Source organism: Camellia sinensis, chromosome 2, assembly GCF_055761805.1.
Source record: "Camellia sinensis isolate YWXY chromosome 2, ASM5576180v1, whole genome shotgun sequence".
In the NCBI taxonomy this organism is placed as follows: domain Eukaryota; kingdom Viridiplantae; phylum Streptophyta; class Magnoliopsida; order Ericales; family Theaceae; genus Camellia; species Camellia sinensis.
The window spans coordinates 50,556,466-50,578,812 of record NC_138962.1 but is presented as its reverse complement, the minus strand read 5'-3'; the positions used below and the strand labels follow the sequence as shown (position 1 = coordinate 50,578,812).

At 33.5% G+C, this 22,347-nt stretch overlaps 1 protein-coding gene across 1 annotated transcript; it reads left to right on the top strand.

Annotated features, from left to right (window-relative positions):
- Positions 1 to 12,387: 12,387 nt before the first annotated feature.
- LOC145813621 (uncharacterized) lies at positions 12,388 to 12,861 on the top strand. Its single transcript, XM_082909300.1, has one exon. The coding sequence runs from the start codon at positions 12,388 to 12,390 to the stop codon at positions 12,859 to 12,861; it is 474 nt and encodes a 157-aa protein (XP_082765426.1).
- The last annotated feature ends 9,486 nt before the right edge of the window (positions 12,862 to 22,347 follow it).

Here is a 22,347-nt window from a genome sequence, read left to right as displayed (position 1 = left end):
ATGGTCCAGATTTGTCTAATTTAAAAACAATGGCTGAGATTCAAAAGAGATTCAATGGTTTAGATTTATCTAAGAAATAATTCAATGGTCTAGATTTGTTTAATTATCAACTCTTACCAACCACTGCACTTCACATCATATGTATGTATAAACAAAGCTTTGAAGAAGGAAGCTTTGAAGAAGGAACAAGCTCTGAAGAAGGAAGAACAAAGCTCTGAAGAAAGCTCTCTCAATAAGGAAGAACAAAGCACTCTTATCTCCTCACATTCTTTTTATCTCTGCTTTTTTCTTCTTCTTTTTTTCCAGTTCATAGCTCTGTTTTTTTTTTTCATCATCCCGTCATCCCTACCCATCCAACTTTTCAGTCTTTATATCACGATTATACCTTCAGTTTGAGAGAGTTTTTCCCTGGCTTCACCCATTGCTTTTTTCTGAAGCAAAAAAAAAAAAAATTATGTGCTGTGTTTTTTTTTTTTTGTTAGTTCTTTCTTTGCTTCTATTTTTTCAATTAAATGAGTTAATGTTAACATTAATTGGATTGAGGTTTTCTTTAATAATCAATAGGGTTTTAGCACCCATTTCTCTCTCTATCAAATGGGTTGAGCTTTCAACACCCATTTCATGTAAAATTCATTTTTATTTCATCTTAATGGGTTGAGCTTCCAAAAAAAAATCTAAGTTAGTGTTAACATTAATTGGGTTAAGGTTCTCTTTAACATTAACAGCCACTTTTCTCTCTCTCTCTCTCTCTCTCTCAAATGGGAGTTAAGGAAAAATGAATTTCATGTTAAGAATCATTTTTATTTCATCTTAGTCAAATGGGTTGAGACTCTCTTTAATTATCAATGGTCATATTTTTATTCACCAAACATGAAAATAGATTTGTATACATTTTTAGTGTTGAGGGATAGTCTTAATTAATGTTAACATTTATTGGTTTGATAAAATGACGGTTTGTCATAATTTTTTATTTTTGTGATTTTTATTTTGTTCTTTTTCAATTTTTTGTTTGATTTCTGATTGTGTTTTGTTGTTACTTGCATATTGTTGTTTCTCGACTAGTTAGTACTTTGATCTCTGTTTTTTGGATTTTCTCTCTCTCTTTTTTTTTTTGGTTTGGTTGTTGATTGTTGAGAGAGAGAGGAAAATGAAGCTTGAATCTTTATGCATTGTTGTTTGGTATCTGAGAAAAAGGAATGAAAAGGAAATTGAAAGTTTTGAACTTTCTTTACCATTCCACTGCTTATAAAACTTATAATTAAAAATAAATAAATAAATAGAACTTTTGAATGGAAAGTATGGGAAAATAGGTTTCACGTTTCAAATAAGGGTTAACGAAAAATGGGTTTCATGTTAACAATCATTTTTATTTCATCTTAATGGGTTGAGGTCCCAAAAAAACTCTGAGTTAATGTTCACATTAATTGGATTGAGGTTCTCTTTAATAATTAATGAGGTTTTAACATCCACTTCTCTCTCTCTCTTTATATCTATCTATCTATCAAATGGGGGTTAAGGAAAAATAGATTTCATGTTAAGAATCATTTTGTTTTATCTTAGTCAAATGGGTTGTGGCTCTCTTTAATTATTAATGGTCATATTTTTACTCACCAAACATAAAAATAGATTCGTATACATTTTTAGTGTTGAGGAGTTTTAATAATTGATGGGGTTTTAACACCCACTTCTCTCTCTCTCTCTCAATCTCAAATGGGGTTTAAGAAAAACTGAGTTTCATGTTAATAATCATTTTTGTTTCATCTTAATCAAATGGGTTAAGGTTCTCATTAATCATCAATGGTCATATTCTTACTCATCAAACATGAAAATATATTCGTATATAGTGTTGAGGAGTGCTCTTACTAATTGTGTTTTTCTTTTTATCCTTCTTTCTCAAATTTCTTTAATTTTGCTTCTCAAGCAGATACTCAGGTTAGGAAGTCTCTCCCTTGCAATTCTTTATTAGTTTCTCACTTTCTTTCTTGAATTGCAGTGGGTTAATGAATTTTCTGGGTTAATGAATGAACTCTCTCAGATTTCTTTAATGTTTTGGAATTTTCATGTTTGGTCTTGGAATTTTCAATAATTAGATTAAACATTAAGCTTTTAATGTTTGGTTTAGAAAGTGTCTAATATAGTGTGTATAGTTATGTATCTTGGTATATAACTGTTAAATTTCTAGAGATTATGTGGCATGTTTGTTATGAATAATTGGAATGTATGATGAATTATGTGAATACTTATTCATTTATTATTATTATTTTTTAATAATGATATACAAGTCTATTTTTTATACTTATTTTATAGACTCAGTGATGTGTCAAAAAGAAGATTGGTTGATAATTAGATAATATTTAATTATTAGCCAATCTTCTTCTTGACATATCACTGGACCTATAAAGTAGCTATTCTTTTCTTTTTGTATTTTGCAAAGATTTTGTTGCAGTTTAATTTTGTAATATGATAGGTCCATTTTTCCTTTCTTTTTCCTCTTAGGTTGCATTTGGATTTAGGATTTGAAGGGAATTTGTTGACTGAAAGGAAAAGGGAACATTAAAAAGTTAACCCTTTTTATTTGATGACCTTTTTTTTTTTTTTACTTTTTTTTTTAGTGAACTGTTTTTAATTTGGTTTTTTATTGAACTGCTTTTTAAAAAAGTTTAAGCTTCTCTCTCTCTTAAAAAAGTCCAGTTTATTTAGCTTTTTAAATTTTGTTTTTGGACTTTTTCAAAAAAAAAAAATTACTTTTTAGATGTTTATCAGGACTTTTGAAAAAACTTAAACTTATTTTAAAAATTTGTTTTAATATTTTTTTTATGATTTTTATGAGAGTATTACTCGGAGTAAATAAGCTACTGTGTAGTATAATTTTTTATGATGTGTATTGAAAAAGACATTTATAATTATATAGATAAGGTAAAAGATATTTGTAATTATCCAGTTATAGTGTGGTGAGACCTTTTATAAATTTTTATTGCAGTTTTTTACTTATTTTTGTTCACATTTTAAAATGCAAAATTAGTAATTAAATTTCTATATTGAAGTTTTGCTAAAATTTTATTCATAAGTAGTATAATTTATATTTTTTTATAATTTACTCTCTTTTTTTCTTTTTCTTTTTTTGTGGTATACATTAGTTGTCAGTAGAAAAAGTGGGCAATACAATCAATAAGAATTAACTGTTGTCAATGCATAATTGCTATATAGAATCAACCACAAAATCACGTATTGCAATAGTTTTACATTTTGGCCAATAGAGAAAAATGATGAAGATTTCTATAAGAGTATTTAATTTTTCTTCTATCCTTTTTAATATATATTGAAGACATTAAAAAATTGTAATTTTTCTTCTATCCTGTATAGCTCAATTTCCCCATCTGTAATATTCATGCACAGGTGAACTTCTTAAAGTAAGTTATTAACTAAAATATGGTATGAGGTTATTAATTATGTAATGATTAATTTTTCTGTATGGCAAGTATTAAACCTCACTCTGCCTTCTTACAGTTACATTTCATGTCAACAATCATTTTTATTTCATCTTAATCAACTTGGTCAAGGTTCTCATTAATCATCAATGGTCATATTCTTACTCATCAAACATGAAAATAGATTCGTATATAGTGTTGAGAAGTGCTCTTACTAATTGTGTTTTTCTTTTATCCTTCTGTCCTAGATTTCTTTAATTTTGCTTTTCAAGCAGATACTAAGGTTAGGAAGTCTCTCCCTTGCAATTCTTTATTAGTTCCTCACTTTCTTTCTTGAATTGCAGTGGGTTAATAAATGTTTTAGGTTAATGAATAAACTCTCTCAGATTTCTTTAATGCTTTGGAATTTTCACGTTTAGTCTTGGAATTTTCAATAATTAGATTAAACATTAAGCTTTTAATGTTTGGTTTAGAAAGTGTCTAATATAGGTCTCGTTTGGGAAGTGGCTATTTTAGTAGGCCATTTGGCTTTTTGGCTATTTTAGTAGGCTATTTTAGTTTTGTGTTTGGGAAGATGAGATGAATTTTTAGTTGAGTTGTTGTATTGGAAAGTGTGTTGAAATGATATTTAAATTTAAAATGACAGATTTATCCCTAACTTTTTATTTTTAAAATTGATATAAATGCTGTAACACTGTCCAGCTGTGACAGTGTAGGCTGTGCCTACACTGTCCGGGCAGCAGCCTATTTTTTTTTTTTTTTTTGAAAATCAGTAAAAAGGTGCTACAGTGCTGGCTTTTGGGCTAATTTTCCAAAAGAGGCTATAATAGCCTCAACCTCTGATTGCCAAACACCCCCATAGTGTGTATAGTTATGTATCTTAGTATATAATTATTAAATTTCTAGAGATTATGTGGCATGTTTGTTATGAATAATTGGAATGTATGATGAATTATGTAAATACTTATGTTTTTTTTTTTTTTGAATAATGATATGCAAGTCTATTTTTTATACCTACTTTATAAATTCAGTGGTGTGTCAAGAACATGATTGGTTGATAATTTGTAATTTATTTTTGAAATATGATAGATCTTTCTTTCTTCTTCTTTTTTTCCCTCTCTCTTAGGCTGTATTTGGATTTAGGATTTCAAGGGAATTTGTTGGCTGAAAGGAAAAGAGAACATTATAAAGTTAATCCTTTTTTTTTTTTTGGCTTTTAGTGAACTATTTTTAATTTGATTTTTTATTGAACTGCTATTTTAAAATGTTTAGGCTTCTCTCTCTCTAAAAAAAGTCCTGTTTATTTAGTTTTTAAATTTTGTTTTGGAATTTTTCAAAAAAAAAAAATTACTTTTTAGATGTTTATCAAAACTTTTGAAAAAACTTAAACTTATTTTAAAAATTTGTTTTAATATTTTTTTTATGATTTTTATGAAAGTATTACTCTTTGGAGTAAATAAGCTACTATGTAGTATAATTTTTTATGATATGTATTGAAAAAGGCATTTGTAATTATATAGATAAGGCAAAAGATATTTGTAATTATCCAGTTACAGTGTGGTGAGACCTTTTATAAATTTTTATTGTAGTTTTTTTACTTATTTTGTTTCACATTTTAAAATGCAAAATTAGTAATTAAATTTCTATATTGAAGTTTTGCTAAAATTTTATTCATAAGTAGTATAATTTACTCTTTTTTTTTTTGTTATACATTATTTGTTAGTAGGAAAAGTGGGCAATACAATCCATAAGAATTAACTATTGTCAATGCAAAATCACTATATAAAATCAACCACAAAATCATGTATCTTAATAGTGCTACATTTTGGCCAATAGAGAAAAATGATGAAGATTTCTATGATAGTATTTAATTTTTCTTCTATACTTTTTAATTTATATTGATGACATAAAAAAATTATAATTTTTCTTCTATCCTGTAGTCGTTCAATTTCCCCATTTGTGATATTTATGCACATGCGAACTTCTTAAAGTAGGTTGTTAACTAAAATATGTTTGGAGGTTGTTAATTCTGTGTTGATTAATTTTTCTTTATGGAAATTATTAAACCACATTCTGCCTTTTTACAGTTATCTTTGTCAGGCCCGACCCTGAGATTTTTGGGGCCCAAAACCAATAATCAACTAATAAATTTTTGGGGCCCTTTATATATTTTTTTTTCATTGAATGAAAAAAAATGAAGATAAAAGACAAAAAAAATTGTGTCAAAATCACAAAAAATACTTAGTATTGCATTATAATAATTAATAAGTGTCGCTTGATCCTCGCTCTTCTTGCATTTTTAGAAGCAAATAAATCAATCATACTTGTATAATCTAGTTTTTTTGCAAAATCATTTTCAATGGATAACAATGCTAATTATTTTAAATGGGCCTTTCAATTTTTTAATGGGTCAATTTATTTTAAGTTAATTTGGGTCTTCCTTAATTTTTTTTTGGATTTAAAATATACCTAATATATTACAATAAACTATAACAGGAGGACCCTTTTTTGGGTCTATTTTTAATGGATAACAATGTTAATTTTTTTGAATGGACCTTTCAATTTTTTAATGGGTCAATTTATTTTAAGTTAGTTTGGGCTTTCTTTAATTTTTTTTTTTGAACTTAAAACATACCTAATATATTACACTAAATCATAATAGAACGGGGCCTCTTTTTTGGGTCTATTTTGAGGGGCCTTAGGCCATGGCCTTGTTGGCCCATGCCTAGGGCCAGCACTGATCTTTGTCAAATTTACATAACAGGACACTTTCATGTTGAGACACCATGTGACAACCCAGATTTTTAATTATTTTGTAGAATTTATACTAATATTATTTAATCTCAGTTCGAAAAATATATAATTTATTATATATTATTATGTGTAATTTTGTAAAATAATATAATTATTAAAAATTTAGGGGTCAAAATATAAATAATAATAATAATAATGGACAAAATAATAAAATAATTAATTAATCTTCTGTTAGTATGTGATAATGTGTAATTTAATTAAGAATTAGTTAATTTATATAATTATATTAAAATATTAGGTCAAAGAGTAATTATTTTAAATATTTATTTAGATTAAGATTGAATCTATATATATTTATGATGAATCTGGAGGGAGAGAGATGCTCGGCCACGTGTTGGCCAAGGAGTGGCGCCACCTCCCTATAAATAGGGAGAGTGATCAATCTGGGAGAGAGAAAGAAAAGAAAAGGAAAGAAAGAAGAAAAGAAAAGTAGAAAGAAAAAAAATAGTGGAAGTTGGAAGGGTCTTTGATAGTGGAAAGAAAGAGTAAAGTATTAAAGATAAGGTGAGTTATATTATACCTTGAGTTACCAAAATGTATTTTACGTATGTTTTGACTTACCAAAATCTATTTTATACAAGTTATGTTTTTAATAAAAGTTATGTTTTATAAAGGTTTCAGTTATGTTGGTTTTATTTCTGAACCCTATTTGCTTAAAAGGAGACTCATGGATATGTCTGTTTATATTTTAAAGAATATTTGACTATAACCTTATAAACAATTATGTTTTGTAAGTACCACCACGGGAGTCCCATGCCTTGGGGGATTTAAATAACTATTGGCTTCTGTTTGACCACTTTGTGGTCCTCTGCCTGTCATGGATCCATTGACCTCTGTTTTGTGCGGAGCAAAGTGCTGTGCGGAGCTAAATGCTACACTATTGTGGGAGCCACCTCTAGAATCCGTACGAGCCACCTCTTGAATCCGTACCTCTGTTCTGACTGTCACTTCTGTGACCTCTGCTCTGTTCTGTTCTGTTCAGTACTGTGGTTATGGTTATATATTTATATAATATCTGTATTTCAGTTTCTGCTACTTAAATGATTTGTTTATGTAAATATTTTGGCCTAACTAATGATCCATGGTTATTTCGTGTCCCTTATACTCTTGGTATAATATTTCTCACTCTGCCATGTGCTTATAGTTGTTTACCAATTTTCAGGAAATCGTGCAATTCAGAAATAGCTTTTTGGAAAGTCGGGTTGCGGAATAGACACACACAGTATTTTTATGATATTATTTATATGTAAATACCGGCCTTTTTGGTCAATATATTTTGTAATAAAAATAGAAGCTCCAATAATTATTTTTGGTACCCTTATTTAAATATTTTTTCCGCTCGCGTTTATGAATTTGTTTATGAATTGGCCGTACGTAACTTCAGTTACTGGCCATCACAATGCTTAACCCTTGGGTACGGGGAGCGGGTCGTGACACACCATTGACCTTCAACCGCTAATTATGGACAACATTACTAGTTTTGGTCATGTAAGTTGTTTTCTTTTTTATTTATTTGAAAAAAAAATACACTTTTCTTATAAGTTGAAATCAATTTTCTTTTCTTTTCATTATTTTTTTATTTAATTTCCTTATAACAAAATGCTCTTTTCTTATAATGTACAGATGGATGAAGACCTACGTTGAACTGTAATATCAACTCCTTTTACTCATTTTCTTACATGTATAAATTTTTTTATTTTTCTTACATGTAAAAATTCTTTTGTATTTTTAGGTTCAATTTCTTCAAGAAAGAAATGCTAATGTTGTTATCTGTGATGAGCGTGACCTTAATGTTCGAGAGGTAGGCTCAATTTAATTATATAGATTTTTTTTAATTCAAAACACCATATATTCTTATTTACATTTTTTTTTATAACTTTCTATTATTGCTAATGTTGTATTTTTATTTTTTGTAGGCAAAGGAAAAGGAAATTGCCAAGGCATTGTTGAAGAAAAACGAAAAGACCACCGTTTCGGGCAAGGAAAAGGAAAATGCATGTTCAGAAGTATGGCTCTTCAACATTTTCATTTTAAGTTATTTTTTTGAAATATTTATTTTGGAGCATGAACCTCGATCATGTTTTTTTTTTTTTTTTAAGTAAAATTGATATACTACTTGCATAGTGTCATATATTGTTTTTATAATAAACAGTTTCATGTAAATTTGTGAAATTTTTTTTTTAAGCATGCTAAAATGGCATTTGTACAAAAACATTATATATGTTTTAAATTATTATTGTTCTTTTTTGGCTTTTTGCTATTGGCATGAACATCTACAAGAGACGAAAAAAGGAAGAGAACAAAACAAGAATGAGGGAGGGATACATAATGAAAAGGTTTTCAATTTTTTTACAAAATATCAGAAGGAAAGGGAATTAAGATAAAGTAAATTAATACAAATGAAAAATAGAGAGAAAAGTATAAAACAGTAGATGATAATATTCATATTTTAGGCATCTTATGAAATTAATTTTCATATTTTAGGCACATAACAATAATGTTATATCGAAAGCTACGTTGACTCAACGTGCACGGCGAGAACGTGAAAGAAATGAAAAGGGAAGCTCTGCATATCAATTGGGACAACGTTTGCAATGTGAACGAGAGAGATCAAGAGAACTGATTCCACCAAGCACAACTAATACTCCACCGACTCAAAAAGGAGTAGTGTTTACACATCTTACTTCGCCAAGCACATCTTTAGCTTCACAAAGGAATTGGCAAAACACTGTATTTAATTATATAAATACATATTCTTGTTGTTAAGATTTTATTTTATAAATTTTATTTTGTACACAACAAATATTTGTAGGCCTACTCATGCAAGCCCATTCCTCCATGAGACTAGGAATATCGTTGTTGTTATTCGCGATGAGTGCAATCTTAATATTATCCGCATTTCTAAGGTAAGTAGAACAATCAAGTTGAACATTATATTCTGAATAAATTTTCGTATTCTTAATAATTCCATAACTACATATTCTTTTTCGTATTCTGAATAAATTTTACTTATTTTTGGTAGGCAAAGGAAAAGGAAAAGGCCAATGCAATGTTTAAAGGAAAAGAAAAGGCAACTTCTTTTGACAAAAGAAAGGAAAACGCATGTCCAATGGTATATTCTTCAACATTTAAAAAAATATATATATTTATCAAGTAAAACAAAGCCAATCATATTGTTAAAGTGAACATCGATCATGTATAATTTAAAAAATGTAAAATTTGTGTTGTCAATTTTTTTTTTTTTTTTTTTTTGTAGATTTTTTACATTTTACGAAAAAATAAGAGGACGAAAAAAGGTATGGTTGAAATTTATTTTTCAATTTGTTTTCTGTACACTCAAACAAAGTATTTTTAGCTCTCTTTAACATTTCATAAAAAATAATTGTAACCTTGATCAACTCTAAGAAAAACTTTATAACATCTGAGCAAAGGAGCATAGGTATAAAAAAATATTTCTAATTTTCTTAAAATTATCATGAGGCAAGGAAGCAGGACAAACAAAATATTTCCAATATTCTTAAAATTATCACAAGGCCGGAAGAATAAGTAAAATATAACTAAAATAAAAAAAATTATTGAATCAAGAAATGAAATAGTAGACAATAATATTCAGTTTGTTTGTTTTCATTTTTCAGAAAACACTTTTTAAAAAATTCTACATTCTTATTTTTTGTGTTTTTTTGTTTTTACTAATTTTTTTTTAAAATATTTTAAGTAATTTTTTTACTTTTTAGACACACCTAGCATAAATACACCTAAAAAGTAAAAAAAATTGTAAAAAAAATCTTTTAAAAATTCACTAAATACCAAAAATATAAAAAAAAAATACAAGAATTTAGTACATTTTTTATATTTTTATGTATTTATTAATTTTTTAAAATATTTTTTCACAAAATTTTTACTTTTTAGATACATCTAATTAAGGTACATCTAAAAAAGTAAAAAAAATGTTTAAAATTTAAAAAATATTCACTAAAAATAAAAGAATACGAAAACAAAAAAACTCAGTTTTCAAAAAACTTAATCCAGAAAACTCAAACTAAACACACTGATTTGTATTTTAGGTACCAATGATATAATGTCACATTTTAGGCACACAATAATAATGTTATATCAAAAGCTACATTGGCCCAACGTGCACGACGAAATAGGAGAAATCAAGAGAATGTATTCAACCGAGACAAACTTCTTTAATATCGTGTCGTTGTAGTCATTGCTTGGAACTAGGAACAAAGGCAATTGAGGATACTCAGTCGGCGCAAAAATGAACAATGGTTGCACATCCTTCCACATGTTCGTTCTCAATGCCAAGCACATCTTTAGCTCCGCAAAGGAATTGGTAAAAGACCGTGTTTAATTCTTCAAATACATACTCCTATTATTACCATTTTATTTTAATTTACACAGAACCAACATTTATAGGCCTACTCTTACAACTCCTTCCTTTCAAGAGGATCTATGTACTGATGAGGAATTAGAGGATATGCCTATGAGTCCAACAGTTGGTACTTGAGCACATATAAATTCATGTCGTCATTCTCTTGGCAAGATGGATGTATTATGTCCTTTCTGTTCAGCATTACATTGGATGGATGAAAAATTAGTAAAATCATCTCCAAATCGTCCTTTATTCAGAACATGTTGTTCAAAAGGAAAGGTTAAGCCTCATCTGCTTATTACACCCCCTTCACTTCTTCAAGCATTATATGATGGGAATGATGATAAATCAAAATCGTTTTGACGTTATACTCGAGTGTACAATGCAACCAATGCTTTTACAAGTCTTGGTGCTATGTTAGATCCAAAAGTACTTACTGGAAGAGGCCCTACATCATTCATTATCCATAGGGAATTGCGACATCGAACAGGATCACTATTACCACAATCAGGGCAAGATACCGCTTATGCGCAATTGTACATTTATGACCCTAATTCAGCTTTAGAAGTTCGCAATTGTAGAAATCCTCAATTAAGAAGAGATGTTCTAAAAACTATTCAAGAGAGTTTATTACATGTTAATGCATTCGTTGCTAAATTTTGTCAGGCTCATGCAATTTTAAATCAATTATCTTTGACAGGACGAAATTTACCTACTCATCTCCACTACAGTTCAACAACAAATTGACGCCGGTATAACCTACCAACTATAGATGAGATTGCAGTTGTAATACCAGGTGATAGAACCAAGGTTAGTGGAATGAGAGATATTATGTTACATCTACAAGGAAATAATAAGCTAATGCAAATCAATGAATGTCACCCAGCATATTTGCCATTAAATTATGTTTTATTATTTCCATACGGTGAGCTTGGATGGGAACCTGAAATGAAACTGTGGGATGTTCAACGTGATCATCCTTCAACTGATCGGCTTACTCAAATGGATTTTTATAGTTATCGTTTGTTTGAACAACCCACAAAGTATTCAACAATTTTAAGAGCTGGAAAATTGTTCCAAGAGTTTTTGGCAGATGCTTAGGCCGCAACTGAACAAAATAGGTTGACTTATTACAAGCTTAATCAAAAGAAAATCCGCGTTGAACTTTACCAAGATTTGACAGATATTAATCCAAATGACCTGTTACCTAATCAAACTAGTCAAAGGTTTGTTTTGCCATCTTCATTTCCTGGAGGTCCTAGACACATGTTTGAAACCTTTCAAGATTCAATGGCTATCACACGATATAACCAATATCTAAACATTTTTCTCACCATGACTGTAAATCCTAATTGGCCAAAAATTACTTCGGCATTATTACCACACCAAAAACCTATTGATCGTCCTGATTTAATTGCCCGTGTTTTTGAGTTGAAGAGAAAGTGTTTGATGAAGGGGATAGAAACAAACCGAGTGTCTGATAATAAAATTGCGCATGTTTTTACAATTGAATTCCAAAAATGAGGCCTTCCTCATATGCATGCACTTCTATTTCTTAAGGGTCCAGACAAAATTTGGACATGAGCTCAAGTAGACAAATTGGTTTGTGCAGAATTTCCAGATCCAAAAGATGAACCTATGCTTTTTGAAACTATCAAGTGTTGTATGGTACGTGGACCATGTAGTGCTCGAAATCCACAAGCACCATATATGGAAAATGGCAAATGCACTTAGAGATACCCTCGAGCGTTCGCAGAAACAACTACTATGGATCAAGATGGATATCCTATCTATCGTCGTCGCAATAATGGTCAAGTTCATATTGTAAGGGGGAAAGAAGTTGATAACAAAGACGTCGTACCATACAATGTATATCTTTCTAAACGTTTCCACTGTCACATAAATGTGAAAGTTTGTATCGGAATGAGATGTGTCAAATATATACACATGTACATTTACAAGGGTTATGATCGTACAACGATGGTGTTGGGATTGATAAATGAGATCCAGCAATATCTCGATACGAAGTATATTGGACCTCCAGAAGCTGCTTGGAGAATATTTAGTCATCCATTACATGTAGAGATACTAATAGTTGTACGTTTAACAATTCGTTTACCAAGAATGCACCGCGTTCTTTTTAATCTTGATGAATCATTAGAAGCAATTGTTTCTAGAGCTGGGCAACAAATGTCAACGCTTACTGGTTTTTTTTGCATGTTGCATTTCTATGGAAGATGAATGTCCATTCACTTATCAAGAATTTCCACAACATTTTGCTTGACTTAATTCAGAAAAGATATAGAAATCAAGATAGCAGGGATATGCAATCGGTAGAATGTACTTTGCTAGCCCTAATTGTGGTGAGAGATTTTATTTGTGTTTGCTATTAACTGTTGTCAAAGGACCAAAATCGTTTCAATGCTTATGCACGGTCAACAATGTTTTGCATGATACGTTTAAATCAGCATGTGTTGCAAGAGGACTTTAGAAGATGATGAAGAATGGATACAATGCCTTAAAGATGCTGCAATTATGAAAATTGGTTATCAATTGAGGAGATTGTTTACTATTATTCTTACTCAGTGTCCTCCATTACAACCATATGCGTTATGGAATCAATTTTCAATGCATATATGTGATGATCTTACACATAAGATTCGAACATTGTTTGCCATTTCTGAACCAACTGAGGCTCAAATTGAAGACTATGGTCTATATCTTTTGAATCAAATGTCACAACCCAACCCCAGGGCCTTAAGGTTAGAATCGCAACTTCTTGAATAATTCTAAGCTTAATAAATTGAATGGCGCAGGCGGATGCAAAATGGAAGTAGGAAATAATTAAATAAAAAATTAACTTCATTCTACTATGTTGATAAAAAGTACATCTATAGGGCTTTTATTATTTTATTATTCAGTGACTGACCATCAGTAAAAACAAAAGGAAGAAAAGAAAAGAAAAAAACAAAATAACAAATCAACATAAAATTCTTATGCAGCCCGAGATTACAGGTCTTCCTTACATCTCATCACCAGAAAGGGTAACAGCTATAAGCACATAGCAGAATGAAAACTATTATGCCAAGAGTATAGGGAACACGAAATAACCATGGATAGTTAGTTAAGTTAAAACATTTATATAACTTAATTTGAATAAACAAATTATTTAAAGTGGCAGAAACTTAAATACGAAAATTATGTAAATAAATAACCATAACCACAGTACAGAACAAACAAAACAGAGGTCACAAGAGTGACAATCAGAACAGAAGTCAATGGATCCATGACAAACAAAGGACCACAAAGTGGCCAAACAGAGGCTAATGGTTATTAAAGTCCTCTAATGATTGAGTCTTACTATTTCCTTCCTAATTTTCCTATCTTTTTGAGACTCCCTTCTACGCAGTATCTCTCCGAATTTCCTTCTTTTTGGTACCTTCAATTTGCTACCTTGGTTGCCTTATATACACAAGGCTCGTATCCTCATAATGATGACTAGGCCTCGTTTGGGAACAAGCTATTTTAGTAACTTTTTGGCTTTTTACGAAAATATGTGCAGAAAAGTAGAGAGATGATGTGACAACTTTTAGTAACTTTTTGGCTTTTTGGCTAAAATAGCAACTCCCCAAACGAAGCCTAATCATATATATTCTGTACAGGTGTCTTAACTCACAAATGCCACATTCCATCCTAATTAATTCACAGATTTGTTTGGATAACTGTCTTATTATTATTATTATTATTATTATTATTATTATTATTATTATTATTATTATTATTATTATTATTATTATTATTATTACTTTTATATTTATTTATTTAACTTTTGGTGTCACGTTGGTCCAATTCTTCAAATACTTCTATATTATTTATTTATTTAGTTATTTATTTCTTTATTGTTTTAGTAATTGTAGACACCCCATTTTTGACCGACCTTAAGACTCAAACGTCATCGATTGAGCGCTCGATGATGACGCATGTTGTGCTTGTTTTGAGGTTATAGAGTCTCGGTTGAGAGCCTTGCCTCCGGACCTCGGGACTCTTTTGTGCTTTGCCTCGGTTTGCGAACCAGGTTCTGTTTTCTCTTCTTAAAAGGAGGGAGAGGTCTCGTAGACCATCTCTTAGTGGCCGTAGGCTACTTTTCGTGGTCGTAGACCACTGTTCCCGTTTGGAGACCAGTTTTCAATTTTCAGAGCCGTCGGCCGTGCGCCTTGGTTCGGGACCGCTTAACTTTCTCCGTTTGGCATGATTTTTGGGAAGCTTGAACCTTTTGAACCTTCTTTTTAGCTTTTTAAGGAAGCTTGAACATTTTGAACCTTCATTTTAGCTTCTTGAGGAAGCTTGAACCTTTTGAACATTTGTTTTAGCTTCTTGAGGAAGCTTGAACCTTTTGAACCTTTGTTTTAACTTCTCCAAGAAGCTTGAACCTTTGCTCTAGCTTCTCCAAGAAGCTTGAACCCCCTTGTTTCTCTATAAGAAAGGGCCTCCCTCTCCTTTAGAGGGGTTGAAAAAAATTTGTCTAAGAAAAAGCACATATATCTCTCTATATCTCTACATTCTAGGCTTAGAAAAGGTGTTTGTTCTTGGCTTTTAACACCACACCTCATAGCCACACACCTCCACCATTGATCTAAGGTTCTTGGAGGGTCTTGAGAGGTCTCAAAGAGCTGGTTTTTGGTCCAAGAAACTACTGGTTTTGCTGAAGCTACAAGGGTAACACACTATTCCCTCTTTTAAGCTTTATTTTGCTCTATCTTTTAGCCATACTTGCAAGCATATTTGAGCTTTGATGTAAACTGAAAAAAGTCTTGTTTTGAGGTCCTTTTCATATTTATTTAAGGTCATTTTATTTTTGGGGGTCATCTACCCCTTTGCATGCTTCATTTTACCTTGTTTTGAGCCATGCCTTAGAGCATTTGTGTTGGCCTTTGTTTGGCCTTTTAGCCACTGAAATCCAGTGAATTTTCAGTGGCTAGCATGCTGTTTTGAGTGCCAAAATCAGAGAGGGGTGACCCTCTCTCTCCTTGTTTTGTTTTCAAGCATTTTTAGCCTTGCAAAGAAGCCCTTATTTGCATACTTCCAAACCATGTTTCAGGCCATTTTTGATGAGTTTTAGGACCTGCATAGGCTCTTTCCAGCGCTTGTTTTGCCATATTAGATGTCCACCTTGCATGTGTCCTCTTCATAACTTATCAAAGGATCATGTCATTCTTGCATGCATTGACCATGTTTCAGTGGATTTTTGGGCTTTATTTGGCATGTCATACTTGTAGTGGCCTCTTAAATGTTTCACATGCTTGTAGTGTAAGCTTGTAATGCATGTTGTTTTGGCCTTTGATTCTAGCATATTTTGGCCATGTTCTAAACTGATTTTGTGCATGTTTTGAACTTCCTTAGCTCTGTTTTTAGGCCTTATGGTCGAATGATGTTTGCTATGCATGGTTGTAGTGTAATACCCTTGCCTAGCTTTGAGTTTTGAAGCCTCTTGCATGCTTATATTGAGGTGTTTGCATGTTTTGGGGTCATTGTGCATGTTATTTCAGAGCTTATACTTATGTCATATTCCCATGTTTTCCACTCTTTAAATACGTTTGAGAGTTGTGCTTGTATGCCTCATTTTTGGGCTATTACATGAGCTTCATTTTTATGCATTTCGAGCCATCATTTTAGACCATTTTCCCACTGTCTTGGACCTGCATAGGGACTTTTTGGGGCTGGTTGGGTCATTTAAGCATTGCTTTGTGTACCTCTAGTGTAATGCACTTCACTGGTTTCAATATCCGAGCCATCTAGCATGCATTGTGTGAGGTGTTTACATGATTCAGGACCATCTTGCATGTCATTTCAGAGCTGGAAAATGTGTGATTGTATGCTATGTTTCATCCCTTGCCATGCTTTGGTAGAGTTACATTTGGTGCCTTAAGTTTGGTCCCTTGCATTTGTGCATATTTATGTGTTTTGTTGCCTAATTTCATCATGTTTGGCCACTGATTTGAGTGTGGCTGAAGCCCATTCATTTTCGTTTAAGTCCATCTTGCATTGTGTATGCCATGTCCATGTTATCGCATGCTTGATCGTCTCATTGTGTATGCCTTGATTATGCCTCTGTGTATGTTTATTGTCATATGTGCGTTGTGTATGCCATATAGCGTCATGTGCATTGAGTGTGCCATTCGTAGTTCATAGCATTGTGTATGCTAGTTGCACTTTTGCATGTCATTCCTTGCATGTTTGCATGTCTTAGTTGTATTTTGTTTAGCATTGCATGCTAGTTGTTGCATTGTGTTTGCATGCCATGCCATTCTAGTTGTTGCACAATGTTTGGAGTAGGGTTTAGTCCAAACACGAGAAACGAGGGACGTTTCATACTCAAAGTGACGAAACGTGCTTCGATTCCTGGTCGCCGACACTCTTGATTACCCATAATGGAGTTTAGGCCTTATTGTGTTCATTTGTGCATCCATTTCACATTGAGTCATGCAATTCGACTACTCGGCCATCATGCATCGAAATGCGTGATTGGTGGCACGAGGATCGAGAACTACACTCCCTAGAGCTTATGCAATGACGGGGAGAGTGGTCGTGCACACATATGTTGAAAATACTTTGCCATGCCCCTTTTTTGCTCTCTGTTGCAGCAAACTGGAAGCCAGCAGCAAAAACTGGTCGGTAGTATCCCTACAACATAGTGGAGTTCCAGCCTTCTGGAGTTTTGTACAGTGTTCTGGGACCAGTTGCAAACAGAGGCAAATTGGGGCATCGCGATGGATTTTCCGGCAAGGCGACTCGAGCATGCATGCATTCCTTATCATTCAAGACCGAGCTGAGGCAGTCCATTTCATATGTTTTGCATGCTAGCTTATTTATTTTAGTTAATTTGTTAACTAATTAAGGTTGTGTAATAATTAGTTGTAATTCGTTATTCATTCGGTTGTGTATTATTTATTCGGACCCTCCGAGGAGGGCAGTGTTGTAATAAGTGTGCGTGTGTGTGATGTATGTCTTCCAACTCCACGTCTTTCTCCCTTTTATTTACTAGCTTATGATGGTTAGTTTTAGGGCACGTTTAAATTAGCATCCTTATGCTCGTATGTTTGCATCCATTCATCTGTTTTGCATGCACCGGGCTCGGCGCATCATTCTAACTGCATTGTATTTCAATTCCAAGCTGAATACATGTATCGATTGTTGCATCTCATATGCCATCTTAGAATAGCCGAGCCTATTATAGTTGCATTTTTACATGTGTTGCATTAGGCATTCTTAGCATAGTTAGGTTTAATGCATGATTTCTAATTAGCTTCTTTCTTTGGCTCGGAGTACTCGGTAAGTGTTTATGCTTTAGCATCCTTGCATGTGTGTGAGTGACTGCCATGATAGCATGCTTACCATGAGGCTATGTGCTTATGTGATATAATTGCCTGAATGCCTGTGGGTGAAGGTTGGGTTGCTTGAGTTGGAATAATTCGTCGAAACCTATGTTTTAGCCTACTTGCGAGTAGCAAACTTCAATCCATTTTCAAAATAAACGGATATGCGATGCTTTGTTCCAACTTATATACTTGTATGCTATGTGTATCACATAGTAATTCTAGGCTAATTAATCGGAATAAGAGCACATAATGTTTTCAAACCTCGACATCATGCTTAGTAGTGGCCGATCTTTGATCGGGCGAGCGAGGGTGCTCATGAAATGACCTTCTCCAATCGTACCCAAGTTCCTGAGCCGAGGTAACTTTGGTGATGACGGACACGTGGCTTTAGGCACAAGTCAAGGTTTCCTAAATTCTCCCAAAATAAAATATTTAGGTAGCGACTCTGTTTCTGGCGAAGCAGTCCATGTTTGACACTTCTTTCTAAAATCAGTTTTTCAAAATGATTTGCTGAATTTGGACTCTTTGGTGATTTATCGATCTTGCATTACACTTTGGGAGATTAGATTCAGAACCGTGACATTTGAGTCCGAACTGTAGTGAGCCCAATGGACAAAACGAGATTTTTCTCGGGACGTTCGGGCGCGTCTACAGTAATATATATATCACATACAACCATAATTATAAATATTTATGTGATATTTAATTAACATTCAGGGTGTCATATTTTCCCCTCCCAAATAAAAGTTTGTCATCAAACTTAACGTACCTTGGTTTTCGAAGAAGTGTGGGTACTTGGTCCGCATTTGACTTTCAGTTTCCCACGTCGCTTCTTCAATACAATGATTTTTCTACAAGACTTTTACAAGAGGCATGGTCTTGTTTCGGAGAACCTGATTACGATAGTCAAAAATTTGCACTGATTGTTCTTCATACAAGAGATCTTCTTGAACCTTTAGGTCTTCATACTTTACGTCATGCTCTGGATCTTGAAGATATCGCCGAAGCATCGAAACGTGAAATACATTGTGAACATTAGACAGCTCAGGTGGTAGTGCAAGGCGATATGCTATAGAACCAATCCTTTCTAGTATCTTGAATGGCCCGATGTATCGTGGGTTTAACTTTCTTCGCCTTCCAAATCGAATAACCCCTCTTATTGGTGAGATCTTTAGGAACACATGATCTCCTACTTGGAATTCCAAGTCCCGTCTCCGTGTATCTACATAACTTTTCTAGCGGCTCTAGGCAGTGCGAATTAGCTATTGGATGAGTTGAATTTTATCACTCGTTATCTGTACGATCTCAGCGCTTAATAACCTCCTGTCTTTGACTTCCGCCCAATACAGAGGTGATCGACACCTCCTTTCATACAGAGCTTCGTACGGTGCCATTTCAATGCTTGCTTGGTAACTGTTGGTATAGGCGAATTTCACAAAAGGTAGGTGCTCATCCCAGTTACCTTTGAGGTCCAACATGCATATACGTAACATGTCTTCCAAGTCTGGATTGTTCTTTCGGATTGCCTATCAGTTTGCAGGTGATAAGCAGTGCTAAATTTCAGTTTAGTCCCCAAAGCCTTCTGCAATTTGTTCCAAAAGTGAGACATGAAGCGGGGGTCTCAGTCAGACACGATTGAAATTGGGGTACCATGCAAACGAATAATTTTCTTGATGTATAAAGTGGCAAACTTATTAAGGGAATACATGATTTTGATTGGCAGAAAATGTGCTGACTTCGTCAATCGGTCTACTATAACCCATATTGCATCATTCTTTGAGACTGACTGAGGTAGCCCGACCTTGAAGTCCATGGTAATGTGCTCCCATTTCTATTCAGGAATAAGAAGTGGTTGCAACATTCCTGCAGGTTTCTGATGTTCTGCTTTAACACGCTAACAATGCAGACATTTGGAGACATGACTTGCTATGTCTCTTTTCATTCCTGTCCACCAGTAGCGTTCCTTCAGATCATGGTATATTTTTGTGTTGCCAGGGTGAACTGCAAATCTCGAGCTATGAGCTTCCACCAATATCTTCTTCTTGAGTTTCGGAATGTTAGGTATGCAAATTCGGTTTTGAAATTTTAGTATCCCATTACTTATAGTGAAATCAAGATCAGGCGTACTTCTTTGCTCCTCGTACTTTTTCTTTAAAAGTTTATTTTCACATTGGCGCGCTTTAATTTCTTCAATCAATGCGGGTTCCACGGTTATATTGGCGAGCATTCCATTGATCTTGTGGGAAACGATGGTACATGCCAAACTTCTGGTCATCTTTCGGCTTAATACATTTGCCACCACGTTAACTTTGCCTGGATGGTGATGGATCTTTACATCGTAGTTTTTCATAAATTTTAGCTACCGTTGTTGCCTCATATTTAGTTCCTTCTATGTAAACAGATATTTAAGACTCTTGTGATCAGTGTAAATCTCACAGGTTGCACTGTAGAGATAATGACGCCAGATCTTGAGGGCGAAGATCACCGCAGCTAATTCTAGATCATGAGTTGGGTAGTTCTTCTCGTGAGTCTTTAGTTGTCGCGAGGCATAAGCAATGACTTTTCCGTTTTGCATAAGAACGCAACCCAAACCATTATATGAGGCATCACTATAAATGACAAACCCATCTGTTCCCATAGGGAGTGCCAGTATAGGAGTTGACACCAGTCTACTTTTTAACTCCTGGAAGCAACACTCCTGTTTGTTAGTCCATTCAAAGGGTGTGTTCTTCTAAGTTAGTTGGGTCAAAGGTGATGCTATCTTCGAGAAATCTTGCACGAAGCGTCGATAATAGCCAGCTAGACCCAAGAAACTTTGAATTTCTAACACATTAGTAGGTCGCAGCCAATCCATGATTGTTGTAACTTTTTGGGAGTCAACCAAGATGTCATCTTTGTTAATGATGTAACCGAGGAAGTGTACACTACTGATCCAGAATTCGTATTTCTTCAACTTGGCATAAAGTTTGTGATCACGTAGTGTTTGTAGAATCATTCGCAAGCACTGTTCATGGTCTTCCGGTGACTTGGAGTATATAAGAATGTCGTCAATGAAAACAATGACGAACTCGTCAAGATAGGGTTTCAACACTCGGTTCATGAGATCTATGAAGGTCACTGGAGCATTTGTGATGCCAAATGGCATGACGAAAAACTTGGAGTGCCCGTAATGGATTCTGAAGGTACTCTTTTCGATGCTTTCCGTTTTGACTTTTAGTTGATGGTAGCCAAAATGCGAGTCAATTTTTTAGAATACTTGGGTGCCTTGAAGTTGATCGAACAAGTCATCGATTCATGGCAGAGGGAATCGATTCTTGATAATGACCTTGTTCAGCTCCCGGTAATCAACGCATAATCTCATTGTGCCATCCTTTTTCTTTACGAACAGTACTAGAGCTCCCCAGGTTGAGGTACTAGGTCGAATGAAGCCTTTGTCCAATAGTCCCTAGAGTTGAGTCTTTAGCTCTTTCAATTCTGTCATCGACATACAATAAGGAGCTTTTGATATTGGTTGTGTGCCAGGTTGGGTTTCAATGGTGAATTCGATTTCCCGATTAACCGGGGTACTTGGTAAATCTTCAGGGAAGACATCTGAGAATTCTCAAACCACAGGAATTGCATCAACGATGGGGGCCTCTTTTTGTGTATCGATCACATAACAGATATAACAACAACAACCCTTTCTCAGCAGTCGTTGGGCAATCATAGAGGATATAAGATAGAGAGGGATGAAAATTCCGATCCCATCAAAGACAAGCTCGAGTCGGTTTGGTAGCTGGAAGGAGACCTTTTTGGCTTTACAATCGATAGAGGCGTGATTGGCAGCTAGCCAATCCATTCCTAAGATCACATCAAAGTTCCCAATGCAGAGAGGAATCAAGTCTACGTATAAGGTTTTGCCTTTTAAGAATATAGTACATGATCTGTACACGTCAATACTACAAGCAAATTTACCAGAAAGAAAGGATACAGACAATATATATCCTAAGGGTTCGGGTGTTGATGCCAGCTTGGCAGTAAAGTGTGGTGCAATAAAAGAATGAGTTGACCTGGAGTCAATAAGAACATGAGCTAAATGACCACAAACAGAAAGTGTACCTGATATAACGTTTTCAGTAATTTCGGATTTTCCAAGTACCAAGGCAAAAGCCCTTCTTTGGTCTTTTTGGTCCCTCATCTTTCCTCCAGGTTCTGCTGGTTTTCTGACTGGTCTAGAGGGGCTGGTGGTAGGATTGGTAAGCTTCAGACAATCTCTACGGCTGTTCAAAAATCCTTTCAAACCGGTAATCCAGACCGAACTAGACCTCGGTTATATTAAGAACCGGTTCGGTTTTGGTTTAAGAAATATGAA

Excerpts from the sequence above, each read along its gene's own strand:
- LOC145813621 (XM_082909300.1), top strand. The coding sequence starts at position 12,388 with ATGGATCAAGATGGATATCCTATCTATCGTCGTCGCAATAATGGTCAA.